Source organism: Pongo pygmaeus, chromosome 6 (genome assembly GCF_028885625.2).
Source record: "Pongo pygmaeus isolate AG05252 chromosome 6, NHGRI_mPonPyg2-v2.0_pri, whole genome shotgun sequence".
NCBI lineage: Eukaryota > Metazoa > Chordata > Mammalia > Primates > Hominidae > Pongo > Pongo pygmaeus.
Genome location: NC_072379.2, coordinates 35979055 through 35999748, shown reverse-complemented (window position 1 = coordinate 35999748; position 20694 = coordinate 35979055). Strand labels below are relative to the sequence as shown.

The 20694-nt window shown below is 50.3% G+C and overlaps 1 protein-coding gene across 14 annotated transcripts in view; it reads right to left on the bottom strand.

The window, feature by feature from the left end:
* Positions 1 to 20694, bottom strand: part of GRB10 (growth factor receptor bound protein 10) — a 203482-nt gene that overhangs the window by 64916 nt on the left and 117872 nt on the right. For all 14 annotated transcript variants that reach the window (XM_054494417.2, XM_054494416.2, XM_054494418.2 and 11 more), the window contains 2 exons: positions 19323 to 19545; positions 14577 to 14718 (listed from right to left, as the gene is read on the bottom strand). In XM_054494417.2, the coding sequence (XP_054350392.1) occupies positions 14577 to 14718; positions 19323 to 19510 (330 nt within the window). In that variant the 5' untranslated portion in view covers positions 19511 to 19545. The remainder of the gene's footprint in view (positions 1 to 14576; positions 14719 to 19322; positions 19546 to 20694) is intronic.

Below are 20694 nucleotides of genomic sequence, written 5' to 3'. Positions count from 1 at the left end.
ATGACCTCAAAACCCGAGGTCATTCTCTAGGATGTCTCTTGGTTCTGGTTCAGCTGATGTCCCTTTGAGATTAGCTGTAGAGATGCTGTGTCCCCCTGGGTGCCACAGCTCAGGAGCCACACAATGCTGCTCTGACCCTTTTTTGGTGACATCAGTGTGGCTCACCTGGGAAGAGTGTCTGACAGGTGTTTCCACACACGTAAGTTAGTATTTTCCCCTGGCCCTTCATGCTGGCTCCTGTGTCTTTATGCCATGTCCCCTTCACTCTTTAAGCATCTCCCAGGCAGCCCTGGCTCCTTTTATTGAAGAATGGTATCTAGAAATGACCTGAGTGTTAGGTTGAACACATATTTAAAGACAGAGGAAACACAGAACTGCAAGTTGTCTTACAGACCGTGAAAACTACGAGAAATCAATAAATCACATCTTACCAATTTTACTTAGATGCACTCAGTTGTCCAACTTCACTCCATTGCCCTAGTCCAGACAACACGTCAGCATCTCCTGCACCTGCATCCCAACCGGCCATCCCACACCTCCTCCAGCCCAGTCCATCCTTCACACTGCAGCAGGCAAAGCAAAGTACAAAGCTGCTTTCCCCTCTCTGCCAGAGACCTCCTTTGCCCTGGAGACCAATCTCTTCCTGAGACACCTAAGGCCCTGGCTTCCTAGGCACTGCCTCCTTCCTCTATACTATCTCAGCCATCACCCATGGTGCCTGTGCCTTCCTCAACTGTCCTCATTCCCTCTTTCTGGAACACTGTATGCCTTCCAAGACACTTAAGGATTCCTCATCTTCGGCCCCACTGATAGCTCTCCCCACATGACAGAATGTCCTGGCAGCATGTTGGAAACCATCTGTGATAATGTGCCTCTATGAGGTGATCAGCATTGGTTTCTCTCATTGGGTTATGGGCTCCCAGAGGGCAAGGCTGTGTCTGCCCTGCCAGCCTCAGACCCCAGCACCCAGGCAGTACCTGCATGTAGGAACCACCTAAAATCTATCAGTGAATGGGCACAAGAGAGGAACAGAGGACAGTAAGGGCGTTATTTCCTGACTGTGTCCTGGTAGGGGAAGTTGGATTCCTGAGGAGACAGGCGCAGGCTGAGCGCAGAGTGTGAGATGTGCAAGCATATGAGGGGTTTAGACAAGCAGACCCAAGGTCCTTGCTTGCTATCGGTCACTCTGATCCTCCGTCCCAGGGCGATCCTGTGGACTTGAGACCATGTCAGGGAGGCAGTGGCAGTGAGCTGTGCTGCCAGCTGAAAAAGACAGGATGTGTAACTACTGGAACAACACATGCTGGAGATCTCTACGCTCATAAGGTCAGAGACCCGATGTAGTGACTATGCAGTAACCTATGCAAACGCCACTAGACTCTCTTCTTCCTCCATCCCTGTCACTGCAGAGCCACACAGGCCTGACTTGTCATACAATTATTATACACCCAGAAATAGCCACGGAAAAGCCAGAGGGCTTGCTAAGGTGTCTGCGGTATTCTGAAGACACAAATCCTGGAGTCCCTGCAAACAGCTGCTGACCACCTGGGACACAGAGTTCCACCCCTGCTGGGGAGGGCAGGCTTCCAAAGCCACCGTGTGCTACCATGCGGCGCCTCTGAGCCACTCTCTCATTAGGGAGAATGCAGAGGTGGAGAAAGGCTCCAGGAATGGGGTCAGGGCTCGGAAGTCCTGAAACTCACTCTATCCCGGATGTGGTAATCAACATAAGCAGGTCTTGGCAGATAGATATAGCAACACACATCCTGAGCTATAAAACATCCTCAATATTTTAGTAGGAATATGACTTCTAGGGTCTACCCTGGGGAAAGCATTCAAAATGTGGCAACAGCTGCATTGCAGGCACCCAGTGAAGCATCATTTATAGCACAGACACTGGACGACAATGCAAATTATCTGGCTACTGCGAAGTAGGTAAATATGGCACAAATCGGTACTCATCAATATAGGTATCAGCTATCATGAGTGTTTTTTAGGAAGACCACATTAAGAAACACAGAAAATACTTATGAGATGTTAAATAACTGAAAACACAGCTAAAATTATATCCACCTTCACTAAAACCTGATAAAATGCCGAGGGCCAAGAACTGAACCAAACTCTGGGCAGATGGAAAGAGCTGACTTTGTTTTTAGTACTGTTACAATACTGTTTTTGTGCCAGTTCAATGGTCAGAGTCAAAAGGGCAGTCACGCTTAGGCTCTAAGGTTAAATGAAGAAGAAAGCAATGTTGCTTCCCACTTCCTCGAGTGTCTGTGATGTTCCCGCTGCTCCTGGCACGGCAACGCTGCCTCTCATTCCCTTCCAGGATTCTGCAGAGAGACCAGGGACTGTGTGAGCAGAAACACTACCCGTGAACAAAAAGAGAGGAATGTGCGCCGGTACATGGTGTTCCCATTTAAATCTTTTCGGGGATTTCCTCATATAAATAAATCTGAAGATGCCAGGGTTCTATAAATAGGGCTAGAAACTACTGCCCTGATTCAAGAGAATCTCTGTTGTAAGATGACAGCGAAGATGCTATTTTAGGGCAAAGTAAAAGATAAACCATGTTAGTCATTAGCATTTGGTTCTCTCAGGGACCAAAAAATAAAAATCACCAGCAGAGGGTATGTATTTGTAAATCTTCCCACACAGGGACTATGTCTGCGCTCTCTTTCCTAGAAATGTCCAGACTTGGCACCAACAGCGGAGGGAGGATGTTTACCAAATTCTCTTGTGAATTTTTTGGATTTTCAAAACACTTTCACTTGGTTTCCTCCACTAATTCTTTTTTTTTCTTTTTTACATTTTTATTACTCAAACTACTTGTCCTTCAGCCAGTTAAGAGACTGAGGCAAGAGCCTAAGGAAAGAAAAACAGAAAAGACATGGAGGAAAAAAGATGGCCATTGTCCAGGCAGTGGCCTAGATGGCCCATCTCATCTTGGGTCTCAACCAAGACCCAGAGGCCTAACACTTCTCAACTGTGTAAACTCTAGAACACTTTATCCTAAACTGGGTGGACCTGCCACACGTGCCTAATGCAGGAGAAAGCAAAAGTCCCTCTGTGGCTGGTCACAGGTATAAATAAAGCGCTGATGTCCACGTTCAGTGAGTTTAACAGGCTTCTCCAGTGTGTGAACTATGGATTCCTACTCAAAACCAAACACAAACCAGCAGGCTGTTTGCTTGCAGTCATTTATGGCAGAAGCTGTCAGGTAGGTAAATTGGGGAAAGTGCATTGTCTAGTGGTTCCCCCTTACCTGATGAAATTTCGAGTCAAAGCAGCAGCAAGAATTAGCAAATCAGTTTGCCAAGGAAAATTATTTCCTGTTGCTAGCAAAATAGGTGGTCTCTGTGAAAGCACTGATGGCCACGGATAACTGATGACTGCACACTGCCCTTGCCTTTGAGTCCACAGGAGCCTCACGTAGATGGCCACAGGTGGGCAAGGCACAGACTTAGATTTTTGGCAAAACTATGGTGATTCTTCCTGTGAAAGACGTATATAATTTAAGTGCTCACATTTCCAATGCTCTTGACAGCTACAGATATCAAGAGGTATTCAATGCTACAATCAAAGATCTGTTTTAGGCCCCTCAAATTCAGACGTTTATATTTTAAAAGATATTTGTAGTCCAGAGAAACACTAGTAGTTGCGATTTCACATAAGATTCCTGCACTGATTTCCTGTCTCATATTCAGCCAAACAAGTGGTCTGCTCCAGGTCACGACTGCCCCGCTGCAATTGCATCACTTGCTCTGATGCAAACACGGGAACATGCAGGTGCTGTCACCTCGGGGCTTCGGGATTATTCTCAGGCTACAGGGGCTGCGGTCCCTAGACAGCTGTGAGAGACCTCGGCTTTAGCAAAGCTGCTGGAGAAGTCTGAAAAAGTGAGGATGACATTCACCATTTTAAAAATAATCATGGGCAATTTAGCGCCCTTTGCCAAAGTGGGTTCTGTGTAAAGTTTACAGGTGCTGTCTCTAAAGCACTTCTGTGATCACAAATGTTTCAGATGCTCTAGCTTAGCTTGAGTGAATAGGTAGGTTTTCTTTTTCTGTAAGATTTTCCAGATCCTCTAAAACCAAATGGGAAATGTAGAATTGCCAAGAAAATGATAGATGATGCCAAATTTCCCAAACTTACTGAACCTGCATGGCTTTTCCCCCCTCAGGACAACTCAGCTAACTGGAATTCTAGAAAATGAGAGGTAAAAAACGTGGAGAGATCTCAGTCACCTCAGCAATGCCAGAGGAAGACTGAAACCAAGAAAGCCAGACCCTACTTAAACCATGGAGAGCTGAGGGAGCCTAGCCAAGCCCCGCTTTGAAAAAAACACGTCCTGGCCACCCTGCTATTAAAGCCTTGGCTCAAACACAATGCTCACAGCCACCGAGGCCCCCCGAACCTGTCAACGCTCAAGGCTGGACGCAGGGCTGCTCCCAGGTCGCTCTGGGTCCTGCACCTATCTCCCATGCTGAGCTAAGCAGCTGTGCAACAGTGTGTGTGCCCACATCTCTTCTCCGGGTAGCCCAAGTCTTGGAAGGCAGACGGTACAGCACATTCATCTGTCTAGAGCCTGTCCAGGGCAGCACCTCACCTAGAGGAGGACATCACAGGACCACGAGGTTAGAACATCCATCCTTCAGTGGTGGCCATGCCGGAGGGCATAAATGATGGTGGGCAACGCAATGGGATCTGCTACATGTGTGGGTTTTGCTTGCACGGTTTCAGGGATTCACATGTCACCTCATAAGTAATTGAATGACATGTTGAGTGTTCACTTAGGTGTACTGAAATGCATTTCTGTCATCTGGGGCACTGCTGTGGCACACTGAGAAGACAGCTAGAAGCTCGGGTCCTGAGTCTAAACCCACTTTTTGTGATGTATTTGTCAATGACCTTGGAAGATGACTTTATCCTCCCCGGGCCTCAGGTTCCTTAAGAACACATGTCTCGTGGTCACTCCTGATGAAGGCAGTGATCACACGGCAAAGGGGTGGGGCACAGTAGCGGTGCTGTGTTCATGCAGTAAAGGGGTGTGGGGGGCGCAGTAGTGGCGCCGCATTCATGCAGTAAAGGGGCATGGGGACACAGCTGCGGTGCCGTGTTCACGTGGGAAGTAGGGGGTGCAGCCATCGTGCCGCGTCCACAGGGGAAGTGGCGGGGGCGCACAACTGCGGTGCCACATTCAAATGGGAAGTGGGGGTGCAGCCATCGTGCCACATCCACAGAAGTGGGGGATGCAGCTGTGGTGCTGCATTCATGCAGGAAGGGAGGTAGGGCACAGCCATCGATCGAGCCATGTCCATGCAGGAAGTGGAGTGGGGTGGACGTCCTGCCATGTTCACACGGCAAGAGGGGGAGCAGCCGTGGTGCAGATTTGACTGTCCTGAGCTCCAAGACACAGAGACGTCGGCAGGGCCCCGCCTCCTCAGACAGAGCAGTAAACGGAAGTTTCCAGAGATGCTGCCACGCATCAGCGCTGGAGCTGGGTTCTGCCCCAGCACCTTCCGAGTGCCGTGGGCAGGAGCTCCCCCTCCACACCACGGCCTCTCGGTGCAGAGGGGAAATGGTTACAGGCAGGAGGCTTCCGTTGGGAGACAGGAGCCACACAGTAGCAGAAGGAAAGGAGTTAGAGATGCAGGTGTGAGGGGGGCCGAGGACGGAGGATTTTAACTTGAAAATGGCGGGATGAGTTGAAGTGCACCTCATGCTGACTCTTGCGTGGGTGAAGCCACAAGGGACCATCCTGTGATGGCCGCATCTTATCCATCCCACCAGGGCCAAGGCCCCAGGGGCTGCAGACCCAATTCACTGCAGCCAGCACCCCTCAGGGTCCCCAGCACTCAGGGTAAACTGCAGTTAGGCTCAGGCCCCAATGTCTTCTGATCTCCAAAGGCACCAGAAAAGGTGACACAGGCAGACCGTGGAGGCACTAAGAGTAACAGGGCTTGCCAGCAGGTGGAAGAGGCTAAAGGATGGAGGAAGTCCATCCTCAGCAAGGCCCACCAGCAAACTGCTCAGGACAGGCCCAGCTGCAGACACACATTTGCAGGAGAGAGCATTCTCTCCGTGTAACACACTCTGTGAAACAACCTGCACTGGGAGGCCAGGACTAGTTTTTCTCAGCAAAGATGGTCTAACATATTGCATGCAGTTAAAGCCTCAGGAGACCTAATTTTGATCATTAGTAAATAATTGTATGCACAAACCCTTATCCAAAGTGATTACTGTGGTTCCAGAAAATTAATTTTTAAAATTAAGCAGAGGGAGAAGAGCTGATCAGAGCTAAGACAAGATTTATGTCCTATTACTAATGGGGTTAAACTATGTGACTAATTGTGTTTGAATAACAAATGGAAAAATGTGCTCTAACAACTCATTATGTAGCTGCACGAGAATCTTTATTGGCTGAAAGAAAGTGTGGCCTGTCCAAGCCACCCCAAAGTGCCCACTGAGCTTGTCTTAATCTCTGCCTGCTCTTGGTTTCTGCTTCTTCAACATGTGAATCTGTTCTTGGCATCACGCACCACAACCAACTCACTGGGACCTGTGGGGTCAGTGCACCCCACACGTTGCCTCAGTTGCCCTTGCCACCACTTCACATTTCTGCATACCTGGCTTACCCACCCGTATATGGAACAGCTGCTCTGGGTGACAAGCCCAACTCTGGTCTCACCAGCTCCTGTTGTGGAGAGAGGACAAGTGCCGGGACACAGGACGAGGCTGTGGTGGCTGCCGTTTCCGGCCCTAGACTTCCTGTTCTGCAAAATCAACTCTCCTTCCAATAGAGACCAGAAGGGTTTGGTTTTGTTTCTTGCAGCCAAAGGTATCCTGAAGAGCAGGTGAAGCACAGTGTCCCACGCTTGCCAGGAGAAGGACTCCCCACATCTCAGCAGCTGGTGTTACTACTGTCATTACCTGCAATGTTGTGGAGTTGGAGTCTGGCCCCATGCCCAGGTCCCTTGTCCTTCTCAGTCGAAGACCAAGCCCCTGGCAGTCCCAGGCTGGTGCATGGCAGGAGGGGCAGCTTCCTGGCAGTGGAGGTACTGTCCTTAAAAGCCCCTGGGCCTCCTTCTCAGAGAGGTCTTCCTCTCCGATGGTCATTACCCAGGATGTGCGAGGCACGATCAGGAAACCAAGGCTCCCTGATAAGTGGAATAAAAGTCTCCCAATACCTCCAAGGAATGAAGCGCTATGCAGAATTGGATGCTAAGCTCCTCCACTGCTTGCACAAATCCATCTCCTTTCAGCAGCAAATGCCAGTGTGTGCTGCATTTGGGGGGTGATGCTTCAGCCCCAGGCAGGAGGCTGGACAGACTCAGAGTGTCTTCTCCAAACTCAGCAGGGTGCTGACCTCAGAGGTCTGCGAAGAGCAGGAAGAAGACTAAGGCTTTGGGCTCATCTAGATTGAGTACATTTCCTGCCTGTACCTCTAGTTGGCTGTATGACTCCAGCCAAAGTATTTCACCTTGTGGAGCTTCAGGACCTTGGTTTCACCATATGGAAACAGTCTCTCCCTTGCAGCATGTGGAAGTGCTGTGAAAATTAAATGTGTAGTAACCACCAATCAACAGATGCTAAAAAACAGGAAAATTAAGATTCCACCTGATAGATTCTCTTAGAACCCAAATATGAGTCTTGGTCTAACATCACCTGATTCATCTGAAGCCTCTTCCTTGTCCATCTGGAATGCAGAGAAGCTATTCCTTATGCTTTCTGGTGATGCTCTTACAGACACCTGAGCTAGACTCTCAAGAGAATCTACTTCAACCTTAACCAGTTTTGCAAATTCTCTTCCATAACACAGATTCATTTGTTGATTCATTACATTTTCAGTTATCCCTTGACTTAAAACATTTCTTTCAAAGGCCTACTCGCTGTCCCTGTTCCACGGGTGAGGATGACAGGGAAGAGGGCCCGGGGTGCGTCCTCAGGGCCGACATGGAGATACAGCCAGCACAGCCTGGGAAGGGCGAGGCCACTCCTGCTGCAGAGTGAGACGCTGCTGGGACATTCCAGTGACAGGAAGTGGGAGCCCAGGCAGCCCCCTCCCTGGGGATGCTGACAGGTGAAGGGACCTTCCCCCACAGGGAGTAGGTTGCACCTCCCTGTACCTCTCTGGTCCTTGTTCCAGCCTCTGGACCCAGAGAGTAGGAGGCATCCCTCCCACGTGTGTGCTATAGGAAATAGCCACAAGTGCCCCAAATGATCCTTAACCACTTTCCATTTTCTCCTTTGCCTCCTGCCATAGCCTCTCACCATCGAGTCCCTCCACTTGGGATGAGCGCCATGTGACTAGGGTCCTTCTCACAGGGACAATGACATCCAAGACAGAACACAACAAAGCCACTAGCTTCTAGAAAACCTATTTCTGTCAGAGCAGAATGGTCAAGCCAGCCACTCAGGAAAGGTCACACTGGACTTCTGACTGGAGCCACGTGTCTAACTGACTGAGCCCTTCTCTCACACGCAGCAGCGGCTGCAGCTGCCATCCTCTTGGTGATACTTTTGTAGCTGCATGTGCAGACATCATTTTGAAAGCCTATTTAATGTAATCCTTTTTAGATTTGGGTCATCATCCCAGCTTGCTGAGCCCTTAGTGGACGCCAGATCCAGTGCCCATCAGGGAATGCCCCTGGCATGCCAGGTGCAGGGAGACAATGCAGACACCACAGGAGTCACCTCGCAGGACGCCACAGCCAAACCCAGCAGGCCAAGACCTGCCTGCCAGGGTGTCTGCTTCGGCCCACACAGTGCTTACAGAACACTGAAATGTACAAAATGTGGAGAGTTCAGGTTTTCAGTGGCAATTCTGATTTCTTTCAAAGCATCCAATTTTCTGGTGACACTGGTCCCGTGCTCCTGCTGGCCACGCTCGGCTGGTGGGCGGTGGCTGTGGACACAGGGCCCCTCTTCCCCAGCGTGGGCACTGACGCTCAGTCTTGCCTCAAGGAGCTACTTCCTCCCTGACTTCTGATGTCACTGAGCTGAGACCCTCCTCACACAGCAAACAGCCAGGATCAGAATGCAGGAACCGCGAAGGCCTTTGGGACAGCCCCCCTACAGGGTATCGCACCCACCAGCCTGAACAGTCAAATGTACCTACACACAGGGCTCCCCTCAGCCTCTCAGAGCCTTCTGAACTTCACCCAGCACCTGCAGGAGGAAAATGGCACCCCACTCACCTTTCTGTCCTCTCCCATGACCTTAAAGAAGTACAGCAGAGGGAGACAGTCACCAGGCCGTGGCGTGGGGCCAGCCCACCTGCCAGGGTCCTCTGCAGTGTGTCTGTGGGGGCAGGGGGGACAGCTCTGGTATTTACCCAGGATTGTCTGGTACCTGGCCCAAGCCCCAGGTCTCCGAGCACATCTTCCTTGGTGACCCTCCCTCCCGACACCCGAGGCCAGCTCCAGGCACACTGCATGGCGCTTCCTCAACTCAGAAGGCCCCGGCGGGTCTGACACAAAGGAGGACCACTGCGGCCTGTGTCCGCCAGGACACCAAGATCAAAGGGAGCCTCACCACAGAGACCCAGTGGCACCAACTAGACTGTGAGCCCAGCCTCTCCAGCTGGGGCATGGTGCTTGGCCTCAGGGCTCACAAGTCTTTGCTGTATCAATCACCCTTACCACAACAGACTGTCTTTTCAAATGAGTCACAAAGCAGTTAAAAATGCCCTGTTATTTTTACCACAAATATCCAGTTTCCTGAACAATGACTAATTTAATTTCACCACCGTTTAGAGGAAAGAAATTAAACACTCAGAAAGGAATTCTTATGTATTTGTATTTTTGGTAAGTCAATGACGAGATATTATTAAACTTAAATAAATCAAATCACTGAATAAAATTAAATGCCATTTAATAAATGATGGAATGATCTCCACAGAAGCTATACCTTCCAATGAAAGTCACTCACTGGTGAGAAGGAGGACTGCTGTCACCTCTAACAGACACTATGTAAAACCATACATCACGGTTCCTCTACGCACTCTCCCGGAGCAAAGGGGGATGTCTGTTCTAACATCAGTTTTTGCCTTCCGTGAGGGAATAGGTCTGTGTGCTCTCACACTTTAATGGTGAAGCCATAGAGTACAACCTCAGGTAAACGCAAGACCAATAGACTCTGGCTTAAATATTAACAAACAAGCCAAAACATTGCTGTTTTAAAATTCATCATCAAAAACAAGATAAAACAGAAAGCCCAAGAAGTCTAGACAGACAACTCCAAAACATCTCACACTATTTATGAGCACCCAAACACCAGTGAGGGCCCATGAACCAGTGGCAGAGGTGCGTGGAAGTGCCTGGGTTTACTGGCTCCAGGTTTCCATACTTCCAACAATGGTCTGACCGGCCCAGGTGCGGAACCCATAGCACATTGGACAAACTGCTCTCAGGGCTCCCCCTGGCCAAATGCTGAGCAGCTGCAGGGCGGGTGCCACCCCACGTTGGGGTACCAGTGAGCCTGGGCGGGACCAGGGAGGTGAGACCGACCCTGCACTGCTTCTGTAGAAGCACCTGGGCAGGACCCCAGACCCAGAAGAGGAAGCAGAGCCTGGGCAGGGTGAGAAAGTTGAATCCAGGGCAGGTGAAGGACAGCCAGACAGGAAGGAATGAGTGGGCTGTCGGATGGTGACATCCCAGAGCACATGGATCTCCGATCAAAAGTAGCCCCCTTTGTGCCGGTGTAAGTCTCCCCCACAGCTGGAGGATCACAGGTTTGAAACTCAGCTATTCCCGCCAACCCAGATGACTCACGCAAGCCCCATGGGTACCCTTAGCAAACTCGGCACAGCACTCAGGAAGAACCTGGCCAATGCAGAGTCACAAAGTCAGGGTGCAGTCATCGTGGAAGAACTTGGTAAGCCTGCCTGGGGCTGCTGCATGCTCTGGGATCCCCAGGGAGACGACGCAAGGCAGCTGGGGAAGACCTCCCTGTTCATCCAGATAGAATAATGGCTGCTTTCTTTTGGCACATACCTGTCATGTCTTAGACTACCAACTACTCCATCCTGCTTCCTCTCAGATAGCTCTTCACTCTGTCACCATCATGCTAAGCTCACGAGAGCAGGGCCCACTTTGTGGCCAACCTCTTAGTCTCAGGGTCTGGCAAAAGACCCGTCCCGTTGAAGGGGCTCAAGGTGAGTGAAGGCAGAGAGCTCAGAGGGAGGTGGCATTGGAGGAATCTCGTGCTGCTGAATAGGAGGCTGAGGGCTCTTCTCTACCCATGACTGCTCCCATGCAGAATTTCCCCCCCCCCCTTCCTTCCTTTCATCAAGTCCCATTGGCCCACAGCCTTCACAGGGCACTGAGCTTGTAACTTACATGTCTAGAAAGGAGACACACCAGAGCTGCAGGTGGAACTCAGACCTGTGAGGGCCCACAAATGCTGCAGTGAGACCACTGCCACTCTCCCGCCCTGTCCCAGCACGCGGGCCGGGGGACTCAGCATGCTGTGAGGAGCGCCAGGTCCACATCATGGCAGTCGCTTGCTCTCAGACCTGGGGTCTCTGGACACCAGCATCTGATCTCTTATTGCATTATGGAGCTACCAAGGAGTCACTTAAAAAGGAGAGAGGCAGGGCCGGGCGCAGTGGCTCACATCTGTAATCGCGGCACTTTGGGAGGCCGAGGTGTGCGGATCACAAGGTCAGGAGATCGAGACCATCTTGGCTAACACAGTGAAACCCCGTCTCTACTAAAAATACAAAAAGTTAGCCGGGCGTGGTGGTGGGCGCCTGTAGTCCCAGCTACTTGGGAGGCTGAGGCAGGAGAATGGCATGAACCTGGGAGGCGGAGCTTGCAGTGAGCCGAGATCGCGCCACCGCACTCCAGTCTGGGCGACAGAGCAAGACTTTGTCTCAAAAAAAAAAAAAAAAAAAAAAAAAAAAAAAAGGAGAGAGGCAGAAGAAAGGTACTAATGCCTGTGTGGGAATTTCAGAAGGCTTTGGCTACAAAGCTTGGGCAAGAATGATTTTTCCTTTCTCATGGAAGTTTAAATATCTCTACTTTTTCCTCCCCTGTTCCCTCCTTCATGAATCTGCTATTTAATAGTGAACATACGACATGAATGAGGAAGTTTCCAATCACCTCACTATCCCGTTACCTTCGATAGATTTTGTTATGCTTTCTTCTTTTCCTATGTTAACTGAGTTCTTCCCCATGAGTAAAGCCACTTTATGTATCGGGTCCACTTTGTCAATTTTTCTACTACTTCAGAACCCTTGACTAGACCTTGGTCTCAGCATTACTTCCTCTGACTTGAATGAGGGGAAGAAGAACATCAGATCTCTCTTTTCCTCAAGCAAGGGGCAAGGAACGGAGCCAAAGCTCTTTGCCCGGCACTGTCCCCCATCGTGATCCTAGATCCAAAGCCCGGGAAGTGGCTGGAGGTTGTCCAGCACTTGCTACCCACTGCACTGGGAAAACACACTTTTCATGAGATCAGAAGTCAACACCAAGTACAGACAAAGAAATGTCCCTTCAAGCAAGTCGGGAAAAAAAAAAAAAAAAAGAACAAAGAACAAGGACTTTCTACAAGTAGTTCTCGTTCTGAGTGAGAAACATTCTTCCTGCTCATTTCTGTGGGCTTGAGGACACGAGTGACACAGACACCAATGCCACGTTCTCATGGGGAACTAGCTCTGATCCCAAGAAAAACACCAGCAGGCAAAATTCCCCAGTTTCCTTGTTCTGCTTACAAATTTGGACAATCCCTGGGGGTGGAGGCCAATTTTCTTGCCAAAGGCTGAGAGAGCCAGATAATATTTTCATGGTCTTATTTTAGAATGGGTAGCTCTGTAAACAACCTCAGTGACAAAACCCACAGACAGCTTGTCTGGATCCTTATTTGAAGCAGAAGGTCACCGGCGAGGTAGACATCCCAGACGCACTTTAGACATGTGACAAAGTGCACAAGCCCAGCTAGTGCTGGCTCCCAGATGAGGGACACTTACCTCACCTTCTAAGTTTTGATAGTGCCATAATGCAGCCTGCTCCGGGGGCCTGAGGTCAGAACGGGACCCGCACTTCGCAGCCAGCGGGTATTGGAAGAAAGGTCTATCTCTCAAGAGGGCAGACCTTGCATGGCACAGGACAGGCAGATTTGCAGAGAAAGGGATGGCTGGCCTGTCTTGCTTGAGAACAGCAAAGGTAGGGAAGTGAGACCAAGTAGGGAGAAGAGATGATTCAAGTAGAAGGGCAAAATAACTTCTAAACAATATGCATTTAGCAGAAGGAAAGTCAAAGTCCCGGGAAGCCAATCAGCACAGTGGCTGCAATCACAGGCTCCAAACCTGAGGCCGGGTCACACTCAGCCGCACCATCAGGTCTCAGCCACACTCAGCTCAGCTGCTTACACGGGCCTCCCTTCCCTCAACTGTGGAACAGAGGGAACATGCGTACTTAATTCATATAAGATGGCATGAGGAGTAAATGAACATATAAATAAACAAAAAATAAACATATCCACCACTTACGACAAGGCCTGGCACACAGAAATCCCTCACTCCATAAACATCAGATGGCGCAGTTGTTCTAATGATCACCTCCACCCCTAGGGGTCTTCCTCCAGAGGCTGCAGCCCATCCTGGCTCACAGCCCTGCCAACCGGTAGGGAGGAACTTTCAACCCCTTTCTCTGCCAGTTTCTCTGCTAAGCTGACTTGTTGGCTGTTTGACCTTGGACACATTACTGAAATTCTCTGTGCCTCAGTTTCCTCACATGGGGACAATGGTTGTGTCCTATCTACTTCATGGATGTACTTTAAGTAGAAACTACAAGTTCAAAAAGGAGGTTATTGCCCTGTGGGTCCAATGGAAACTCTTCTGCTTTCAGCAGATCATATTCAAAGTCAGGACTATAAGACAGAAACTCTTCAACTCCCGTGTACTGACATCCAGGTGCCCGGGTGAGCCCAGCATTTTCACACCTATTATTGAGCCAGTGGTGAAACTTTTTCAAAGAACTAAGATTCATCTTTACACATCAAATCATTGTTATTATTTGCCATTTTTTATGAGACTTTTTCTAAAATATACACATAAATGGAGTTTTGATCAATAATGAAAACAGGTTTAATTGCTTCATGGTTCTGCAGCCTGTACAAGAATCATGGTGCGGGCATGTGCTCGGCTTCTGGTGAGGACTTAGGAGCTTACAATCACGCCGGAAGGCAAAGCAGGAACTGGCGTCTCGCACAGCAGGAGCGGGAGCAAGGGGAGGAGACGACACGCACTTTTAAACAACCAGATCTCGCGAGAACTCACTATTGTGAGGACGGCACCAAGCCATGAGGAATCTATCCCCAAGATCCAATCACCTCCCACCAGGCCCTGCCTCCAAAACTGGGGATTACAATTACACATGAGATTTGGAGGGGACAACATCCAAACTGTATCAGCCTCATAGGACAAGTACTGTGACAACAAGAAAAGAACTGAGAGAGAAGATCTCAGGACTTCCCGCCCTTCTTCCCAAAGTAATAATCTGGCACATCTGTGCAGATCCCAATAATCTGGCATATCCCTCAGCCTGGGCTCCAGCCAGGGGCACACTCACCTGCTTTGCGGCGGCCTGGCTCGGAGGTAAAGAACCCGGTGTGAGCACAGGGGGGCTCCCAGGGCCACAGAGTTCAGGAAAAGGATTGGGGATGGCCGGCAGAGACGAGGTTCTAAATTGCTGGTCTTCCTCCTGAAGGCGCCTGGAAGGCAGGGATAAGTGCCTGTTAAAAGCTGCCATTCCCCACATGACCCAGCCTTACCACTGTGGTGATACACCCAGAAAGCAGGAAGCAGGGCTTCTAGGAGTCACTGGCATGCCCACGTTCACAGTGGCATCCTTCACAAAAGCCAAAAAGTAGAGGCATCCCAAGGGTCTGCAGATGGATGAATGGATGAACAATATGTGGCATATCCATACCATGGAACACTACTCAGCCATGAAAAAGGAAGCACATTCTGACACAGGCTACAACACAGATGAACCCTGAAGACATTACGCAGAGTCAAACACGCAAGTCACAAAACCAGAGACACTGTGATTTCACACAGTGAGGTAGGTAGCATATTCAAACCCATAGAAAATAGAACGGTGGCTGCCAGGGACTAAGGGGAGGGCAATGGGGAATTGCTGTTTATTGGGGACAGAGTTTCAGTTTCATAAGATGAGAAAGTTCTGGAGATCGTACAACCATTGTGAGTGTGCATTAATACTACTGAACTGTACCCTGAAAAAACAGTTAATATGGTAAATTTTATGTTACATGTATTTTACTAAAACGAAAACTTTAAAAAATTACAAGTTGTCATTCTCAGACCCAAAGGGTATTGGGTATCAATTCTCTTCTTCATTAGGCATCGGGGCGGGGGGCGGGGGGGCGGGCGGGGGTGCCGAGGTTCTGTTGTCCTGGGTGCGTGCTCATCTCAGGCAGCATTCAGTGCCTGACGTGGCATCAGCTCCAAATACCTCATCCGTTTGATCAGTGAATACCTGATGTGTGAAAGTTTTCTGAACAGGAGCGTTTTCATGAGAACAAGTGTTTTTCAATGTCCTTGAAATGAGCATTAATCTAACCAAATGAAAATATGAGAAAAGGCTGCGTGTGTTCTCATCTGAATTATGCAATGGATGCTTATTTATATAAAAAGGTTGTTGATACTGAATTAACTGGAAATTATAGCTTCAGGTATCTGTCCTCCCAAGGCCTGTGTCCGCATTAGAAACACACCTTAGAAACAACACGCTGAATTCACACACCACCTCTACTTTCCTGGCACTTCTCCAGGGGCATCTGTTCTCTCCTCCGAAAAATGCACAACCCACTTGTCACACAACTATGCAACACACACACAGTATGATGAATCAGAAGCAACTGTGAACAGCAGAGAAATCAAGTTCAAAGTCAAAGTGAATGTCAAGTGCCTGGCGCCTTCCCCCTGTAGAGTAACTTCTGGCCCACACCTCCAGGGCACTCCTGGGCACACAGCCTCCTCCACCCTTCCTGAGGCCACGCAGCCCTGTCCGCAGCCTCCTACCTTCAAGGAGAGGGGAGCAAATCTCACATTATCTTCACTCAGCATTTCCAATCCCTCCCCATGTTTAAACATACCTCAGAAACCCCCATGATAGGCTGTGTCTTCAAGTAATTTTTTTTGACAATTTTTACGATTTCACAAAATCAACAATCCGTTAGCTTTCCCGGGAGATTTGACACTACAGAAACACATTTTGTGACCATATTACTTTTTCTCTTTTACCAACTTTCCCTATTTTTTAAAGGAAGATCCAGCTAACTATCCCACGTAGACCAGCAAATGATGCATGGATTTAAAATTACGAGAACTCACATGGCATGAAGGGACTCAGTGCTGAGAAATACAGGAAAGCCGTTCCTATAACGGTTTGACGACATGACAGAAAGTTTATTTTTACTGTGAACAAATCCCACTCTCTTCTCATAACAGCTTCAGCCTTGGCAAGGTGTCCAGCTGAAAGGTCTGGCCATTGTCGTACAGGAGGAGATGAATAAAACGGGTGGCCAGTGCCACTTTCCCATCCATGGCTTCTAGCCAGTGACTTCACCCCGAAAAGATAATCCGATGTTTTAGTGTCCACAAAAGCTTCTCTCTTTATTGGGTTCTTCTCTCTTTATTGGGTTCTTTTGAGCATTTTAAAAAGTCCTGTGTTGACTTTTAAGTGGCTCAGAGACATCGCCTAAGGCAAAACTAAGGGACATCACACAAAGACAAAAAAATCCCCACGAAAGAGGCTCACAATAGAAGGGACAGTGACTATGGAGAGGGGTGCTGAGATTTAGGGACATCAGGGATGGTGGCAGGAACTGCAGAGCTGGGGGGCGAGGTGCGGGTCCCTCTTCTCTGTGCCTTGGCCCACTTGCGTTTGTCTAGAATACATGTGTGGCCCTTGCACTCTCAAAAGCCTGGGTTCCTTCCCCGTACAGAATCGGCTCACCCATCGGCTTTCCTATGCGCGAGGCCCTCTTGTCCTTCCCAAGCGTCTCCTCCACCCATACCCTGCCTGCCCCCCAGCTCCCTTCAGGTTGCATGGCAGCCTCCAGGAAGTTTCCCTGCAGCGTGGACCATGCTCCGTGGCCCCCGGTACCCAGCAGCCTGCTCCATAGCCACTTCCCACCTGATGTGGTGGGCCCAGTCACCGCCCCGCTGTGCCTCGGTTTCCTCACCTAGGAAGCGAGGGTAACCCACACCGCCTCCCTCCGAGGGCACTGATAACAAGGAGGAGCTCATCAGCATCTGCACACAGTAAGCACTCAGCAAATGGCCTCACTTCACAAAATAATCTTTGGTGATTCTAGACTGATCTCCATATTTTTTTTAATCCACCTGAAAGTAAGAAACAAAACTACTTATCTGAGAGGACACCAGTGAGAAGACACTGGGCCCAAGAAACAGCGCCTGTGACTCTGTAGGGAGAGGGCTTTGCTGTCCCACAGAGCAAGCCTGCCCCTCCATCCCGGGGACTTAGCGCAGGTAGCCCCAGGGTACATATGGGTGAGTTCAGCCAGAACTCAAGGTTCAAGGGTCCTGGGCAACTATTCCAGCAGGGAGGCAGGCCTTCTGGCTTTCCAGCCCACCCTCGGGCACCTTCACCATGCGACTGCAACTGCATATTCCCAGGCCCTCCCAAAGGCTACTGTGATGCTCCCAAGAGATGCTCCCAAGAGAAAAACAGCTCTCCCACCAGACTTAACTCCTCAGGAGCTAAGTACAAGGGGTCACGCTTCAAAGAGCAAAGTCGAACAAACCCTGGGACAGGCATCATTCAGCATCAATGAATATGACAAAAAGTGAGAAGTCGGAGGGGAAGCTGGGGTGGGAAGCTGGGGAGGCAAGCTGACCATGGGCGCCAGGGCCGCTGCACCCTCTCCCCTCCGTAAGTAACAGCTGCCACCTGGGGCAAGGTGATTATCTGGGCTGCGGAAGACCCAAGATGTCAGACCACAAAGAAAACTCTCAGAAGTTTCTAGAAGCAAGGAAGATCCCAGGAAATGAACGGAGCTCCCCGGAAGATGGGGTGCTGAGAGAGAAGGCACCAGAACCCCATCCTGACAGAGGCCAGTGAGGGCAAGGGACAGTCCCAGCAGAGATGGCTGTACATCCCCCACGAAGGCCCAGAGAGGCAGGCAGGGTCCCACGGAGCCCCACGCCATCCCGACTGCAGCAGGGCAGACGGGCGGATCCTTGAGGGCTGCCCCTGGCTCTCAGCTTGATTCTACAAAGATCTTCAGAATGTCTAAGGTGCTCTCAGCACCTTTCCCTTCAACATGACCATTCTCTAGACACCCTCCTCCCAGGCACTCAAGACAAAATCCAAGTCACCCTCCACACACTCTCTGTCTCCTCACAGCCCTGGCAAAATTCAAGTGCTGGCAAAACACAGCTGCTGCTCCTCAGCAACGTGCTCAAATCCCCTCTCCTTCTTCATCCTCAGGCAGCGCACAATCATCTCCCATCCTGGGGCTTCTGAGACCGCTTCCAAACCGGCCATGCTCTTCCAACCCTGCTGCTCTCTACCACTGCCCCCACAACCCCTGGCAACCAGAATGCTGGTGTGAAAACCCAAACCCAGCCCCTTCACGCGCCTGTCCAGAACTCTTTCCCATGTGGCTCCTGAAAAGGGCACACAAAGTGCTTCAGCACCGGCCCCCACCTGCATCATCTCTTCTGCTCACAAAACCTCTGCCTCCATCCATCTGAGCTCCTACCACCCTTTGACATCCGTTCAGAGATCCTACCTCCCAGGAACCTCCCTCAACGTCCCCAGCACGTTCCTCCCTCCAGCCTCCCTGTTTCCACAGAGATGTGCCTACCCCTGAATTAGCAGGGGAATGTGGCAAAATGCAACTCTGAGGGAGGTCTGGGGTTGCACGACAAGCTCCAAGGGGTGCTGTAGCTGCTAGCCTCCCGTCCCTATTCTGGGTAGTGAGGACTTGGGGCATGCAATCAGCTCCATGGCTATTCTTCCAATCTTTACAGAGATTTTTCCTCTGGTAGTTTTCCTGCATATCCCTCTACCTAGCACAGTGCCTTGCACATAGCAGGCACTCAATAAAAGGTACTGGAATTGAACCGGCTACAAAGTTCAACCCAAGGGCGGCACACCGCACACACTCAGTGTATCCATTATCCCATCAAAGGACTGTATCTGCCTCTTGATTTTGCAAGACCAACACTACTCCCCACAACACCATTTAACTCACAGAGAGCAGTGTCCCTGCCGACAGCTCTCAGCCTTGGAGAAGGCTCTGCCCACGAGGCCTGGACCTACCTGACAGCGAGGATGTGCACAGGCTGGGAGCGCTGCACCCTCTGCCTCGGGGACACCTGCGGCTGGACGGACCGAGGAGGGCCTGAAGCCCGAGGCTGGCTGCGGGCATGCTGGCCGTTCTGCAGGAGGGGCACCGTGTCTGACTGCATGCTGCAGGCCGAGTACAGGCTCTCCAGGGATGCGTTCATATCGTTCACCAGGGCTTCCAGGTCCACATCATCCTCTGCACAGAAAAAGGCATGAGCAAAAAAGAAACTTTAACAATGGAGAGCAATCAAACCCAAATGTACATCTTGGTGATCAGGTTCCAAACCTCAATCCTATTTTTCAAATGTTATGTAAGGGGTAGAGGGGAAACACCGAGACAAGTATGACTGTATGGAAGCATGCATGTTACATGCATTCATCATGACTGACATTCCAGAGACAATTCAATCATTAGAGCTGGGCTGCATTTCTACCTGTCTCTAGGCAGAAGCCATTCGGAGCATCTGCTCAGCTCCCTTCAGCGCCCGCTTCTCTCCTCCCCACCCCCTCCGGTAGGCCGCACACAGCCACAGCTGCATAGCACGACCCCACTGGCCTGGACTCAGCTGACTGAATCACGGGTGTCTCCCAGGATCAGGACTCTCCCTTGCCTGGGATTCCAGAAGTGAAACAAGAGACAGAAACAGAGCAGCACCCAACACTGACTCTGGTTCCAGCCCAGAACGGTTAAGTAGGGGCTGACACTGTGGCAGGGGTTTGTGTGTGGCTGCTGCTACGACACATGCCTGAGGGCTTCGGGTGCCCACCCATCCTCTCGATTGGCCAGAGTGCAGAAGGAAGCCCATCTTCACAGAGGAAGGCATGGGGCAGATGCAGAGAGGGAAGCCACAATGGCACAGAGAGTAAGTGAGAGAGACAGCGGCGGAAAATGCACTTTAGAAAGGGAGGAATGAGCACGCAGAGACTGTGATGGTTGGTTTTATGTGCCAACCTGGCTGGGCCATGGTGCCGGGTTTTAGCTAAACACTAGACTAGATGCTGTGAAGGTATTTTTTAGATGTAATTAACGTTTAAACCACAGACTTTGAGTAAAGCAGATTGTTCTCTCTCATGTGAGAGGGCCTCAGCCCATCACCTGAAGACCTGAATAGAAGAAAAAGACCGGCCTCCAAGGGGAAAGATGGAATTCTGCCTCCAGACCTGAGCTGCAACCCTTCCCTGGATGTCCGCCCTGCCAGCCTGCCCTGCAGATTTTGGACTTGCTAGCCTCCAAAGTGTCATGAGCCAATTCCTAAAACACGTGTGTCTCTCTCTGCATACAGCCTATTTAATGGGTCTGTTTCTCCAGAGAAACAGAGACCTAGGGCTGCAACCCAGCACATGG